Here is a 4,592-nt window from a genome sequence, read left to right as displayed (position 1 = left end):
TGGGCCAATACACTAATTTCCAACCCGGCCTGATCTAAAAAACAAATTTGGGCCTAACCGGTTTAAGCCCCGACCCAACCCGGCGGTTTGGCATAGGTTCAGGACTTTTGTATTGAAACCAGTTCCAACCTGAATTGATTTAGGCCTGATCTAATAAAAAACTCGATCAGCAGGTTGGGGTTTGGCCCAAAATTGGATTTTGTACTCCTAATATTCCTGAATCAAGCCCAAGTTTTGGAATCATGGCCTGTTAATTTACAATGCATGCTTTTCTGCGCGCCTATAAATACAAATAGAATAACACACCGCATCTTCCTTCTTAAACGCACTGTAAGGACTCCTCGAGGCTGCACAAACTCAACCACCTAATTTCAAAATCCAGTTCTTTGATTAGCAATCAGGTTTGATTTCTACCTTTTAGATTCATCAATCTAAGCTTTGATTAGTGTTTTGACTGTTTAAATTCTCGAATATGTCGCATTTGTCATGAATTAGGTTTTGTATGATGATGTTTAGATATTTTAAACAGGATCTGGTGATTTATGATTCCTTTTTCTTGATCTAGATGTTACATGTGGAATCTGTGAATGTTGTTATGAAAGTTGTCTATGTGATATGGTTGATGAATATTTTAGGTGGTGAAACCGGCCCTAAGATTATGTTTATGTGATATGATTGTAGCTTGAGCGAATTAGTTTAGATTTTTAACTTAATAAGCTGTGATACTGATTTTAACATTGAATTCTTGGTCTATAATATATTTATATACCTACAGATGGAACTATATCAATTGCCAACTTGCCTTATTGTACTAGTGATTTTGAGCGTTGATTTATTTTTACCGTTTCTCTTTGTAGAAAAGAATTAGATGTTTATGTGATTTTTTAATCATTCCACATCCTGATGTTAATGATCTTTGTGTATATGTTAGTGATAGTGATGGAATAGTTGAATTTGTGGTATTAAAGAAAGATTCAGTGTTGTGTTATATGTAATTTATGAGACAATGCCTAACTGTTTTTACCATACAATATATGAATCTTGATTGTACAATATAATAGATCAATGCCGTGAAACCCTAATATTACAAACTGCGAAATCCGTTCACACTTCCAACTTAATAAGCTATGATACTAATTTTAACCTGGAATTTGTGGTCTATATGTCTACAGATGGAATTATATCAGTTGCCAAATTGTGCTGGTTATTTGTTGCTATCTAGTTTGTGATTTTTGAACTGTGAATGTAGATTTGTTTTTCCATAGTTCTTTTTTTTCTACAAAGTAATTGGATAGTTATGTGATTTTTTTTTATCATCCCACATCCTGATGTTAATGATCTTTAGTGACAATGGCATATTAGTGATTATGGTGGAATAGTTGAACTTGGGATACGGTCGAACACTAAATAATTAATGAAGTTAAAGAAATATTGAGTACCGTGTCATCTATAACACTTGAGAAGATATTTGAATCTTGATTGTACAATATAATAGATCAATGCTATGATGCTAGTTTGAACCTTGAATTAGTTTGAGTGAATTAGTTCAGATTTGTAACTTAATAAGCTATGATACTGGTTTGAACCTTGAATTTATGGTCAATATGTCTACGGATATGATGGAATTATATCAGTTGCCATATTGTAGTGGTGATTTAGATGAAAAATTTTCGCTATCTAGTTTGTGAATCGGGAATGTTGATTTGTTTTTCAACATATATGTGATTTTTTAATCATCCACATCTTGGTGTTGATGATCTTTGTGTATAAGCAATTCATATTACCGATGATGGTAAAATAGTTGAATTTGGGCTATGGTCAAACATTTAATCATTCATGAAGTTAAACAAACACTGAATGCAACATTATCTGTAATACTTGAGACAGCGCCTAATTGTTTTCACTATACAGTATTTGAATCGTGATTTTACAATATAATTGATCAATGCTTTGCAACCCTAATTTTATGTTTTACAGCTCTATTTTTCTGGCTTTCTGTTGTAGTTTGTGCGAGTTAGTTTAGATTTCTTAACTTAACTAGCTATGATACTAATTTTAACCTTGAATTTATGGTCTATTATGTCATATACCTACAGATGGAATTATATTGATTGCCAACTTGCCATATTGTACTGGTGATTTAGATGAACCATTTTCGCTATCTTATTTGTGAATTGTGAACGTTGATTTGTTTTTCCACCGTAATTTTTATAGTAAAGAATTATATATTTTTGTGACTTTTTAATCATTCCACGTCCTAGTGTTACTGATCTTTGTGTATACGCTTTTCAAATTAGTGAGAATGGTGGAATAGTTGAATTTGGGCTATGGTCGAACATTTAATCATTCATGAAGTTAAAGAAACATTGAATACCTTATTTATCCTTCACTCTTGAGACAATGCTTAATTGTTTTCACCACACAATATTGTACAATATTGTAGATCAATGCTGTGATGAGAACCATTTGTAGATATACTTCTAGATTGTTCAGAATACTCATGTTTAATCTCATGGTTTCCTCATGTTGTTGTTGATAAACAGGCACTTCTGATTTGTGAAGCCTTGAAGATGCCCAAAGATAGAAGATCTTCGTCTGGTAGGTGTAGGGCATCTCCCTATTCCTGTGACGACAAAAATGACGATAGAAAGAAACCCAAATCTCACTCCCTACAAATTGAAGATAAAAGTGAATGTGAAGAAGCTAGATGCCCTATTTGTATGGAACACCCACACAATGCGGTACTTCTACTTTGTTCTTCTTTTGACAAAGGATGCCGCCCCTACATGTGTGACACGGGTCCCCAACTCTCTAATTGTCTTAACCAGTTTCACAAGTCAAATGTGAATAAGGTGAGACAACAACCTAAGCTTGCTTGCCCTTTATGTAGGGGTGAAATCAACGGGTGGGTTGTGGTTGACCCTGCTCGGCAATTCATAGACTCGAAAACAAGAAATTGCTCAGTTGGTACTTGTGATTTTGTTGGAAATTATTCTCAACTAACAGAACATGCCAGCTGTGTACACCCAGGTGTTAGGCCAACAGATGTAGACCCTGAACGCGAACTTGAGTGGAGAAGGTTGGAAGAGGATATGGTGCAACAAGACCTGCTCAGTATGCAGTTGGAGTCGGATGATGCCGCTGAAGTCATTGTTGGTAAGCCTGATCTCCCTCTCCCGAGTTGGGATTCTGATTACGCGATATTTGTTGGTACTTTAGAAGCAAATCTTGAAAATGTTTTATCTGAGTTTGATTTATCTTCAGTCGACACCACTCGGATTTGGCATCTTTTGTATAGCATGCCGGATAGTTCATCTTCAGATGAATCAGACAGTGATTCGTGAATATAGTATGTCAAGAGAGAATGCCCGAACCACAAGAAGCAGAACCCCTACACATGTCAGACAGAGATCAAAAAGTTCACCAAGTTCACATAACCATCAAGAATAGGTAACTACATTGGTTGAGTTCCATGAGCTTAGCTCAAACCCGCCTTAGCATTTATGTTGATTTCTCTTGGGTTATTCTGGGTCAGATATTGTTTGAATCCTATGTAAGTAATGTCAGATGTCTTTAGATCGCTGCTAGTATACAGGTACTTTGATGATCTGTTTTTGTATTTTATTTTGTTTAAAGTTTTGTTTTCTTCGCTGATTTTCATTTTGATTTACTTGTAGAACTTTATGGGTTCATTTTAAAGTAAGTCTGTATATTTATGCTGATTGTTGAGCTCGATTTTTTTTTGGGTTGGGCTGGTCTACAGCTGATGAGTTGACTTCAAGCCTGGTCAAACTCGAAATGAAACTAAGCCTAAAGTTCTTAGAAGAAAACCACTTATCATGTGCCCAGTCTTTCATTTTCTTAAAGTTTTCACGAAAATGAATTGTCGCGTACAAAAGATCTAAATTGTTTGTGTACAAGTCTGCAAAAATGTTGATGTGTATGATGAATTGTTTTGTTCAAGTATAAATCATGATATCTGATAAATGTAACTCTTAGGATTACATAATATATGGTTATTAATATCTGAAGGTAATTGTCTAATCAGTGAATTTGTAGTTACTACAAACTATTTTACATAAAATATACCTAATGGATAAACACTGTATATTATTTTAATTTTCCGTTACTACTATAATGATTACTGCTATTTTTTTAAAATAAATAACCCGTCGGCTCATTGACCCCTCTACAGCTCTACCAACGGCACCATACTTGGTAAGTCTTAACATTATCAATTGTAGATGACCTTTTTATAATGAAATCGAAACATGGATTTTTTGTATACATATGTAAGTATTCATATAAAGATACATAAGAGATGGTTAATCTTATATAATCTGTAAACATGTAGAAGTTTTCTTAGTTTTGTAAGACGGGTATGCAGCTGTTAACAAGAAATTAAAGTACTGAATTTGAAATGGTTGAATTATATAAAATGAATTAAAATTTAATTGAATCAGAGCAGTTGATAAAACTAAGCTAATTGGATTAAATTTTATTTTATCTTTTTATAATTTTGGTGTTTAACATATAGCTAGATATTAAATACACCGTATGGTTTATATTCTTTTTCAGGGCTGTCCCTGAGA

At 33.8% G+C, this 4,592-nt stretch overlaps 1 protein-coding gene across 1 annotated transcript; it reads left to right on the top strand.

Moving 5' to 3' along the window:
• The first annotated feature begins 336 nt into the window (after positions 1-336).
• Positions 337-3,681, top strand: LOC110902931. Its single transcript, XM_022149233.1, has 3 exons — positions 337-401; positions 2,544-3,156; positions 3,265-3,681. The coding sequence occupies exons 2-3, from the start codon at positions 2,571-2,573 to the stop codon at positions 3,342-3,344; spliced, it is 666 nt and encodes a 221-aa protein (XP_022004925.1). The 5' UTR covers positions 337-401; positions 2,544-2,570; the 3' UTR covers positions 3,345-3,681.
• Positions 3,682-4,592: the final 911 nt, after the last annotated feature.

This window comes from Helianthus annuus, chromosome 12, assembly GCF_002127325.2.
Source record: "Helianthus annuus cultivar XRQ/B chromosome 12, HanXRQr2.0-SUNRISE, whole genome shotgun sequence".
NCBI lineage: Eukaryota > Viridiplantae > Streptophyta > Magnoliopsida > Asterales > Asteraceae > Helianthus > Helianthus annuus.
Note: the sequence above shows the minus strand (reverse complement) of the source record. Positions and strands in the feature narration are given on the sequence as shown.

Coding starts and splice junctions, on each gene's coding strand:
- LOC110902931 (XM_022149233.1), top strand. CDS start 2,571: ATGCCCAAAGATAGAAGATCTTCGTCTGGTAGGTGTAGGGCATCTCCC. Junction 3,157..3,264: donor TGCCGCTGAAGTCATTGTTG/GTAAGCCTGATC, acceptor ATTTATCTTCAG/TCGACACCACTCGGATTTGG.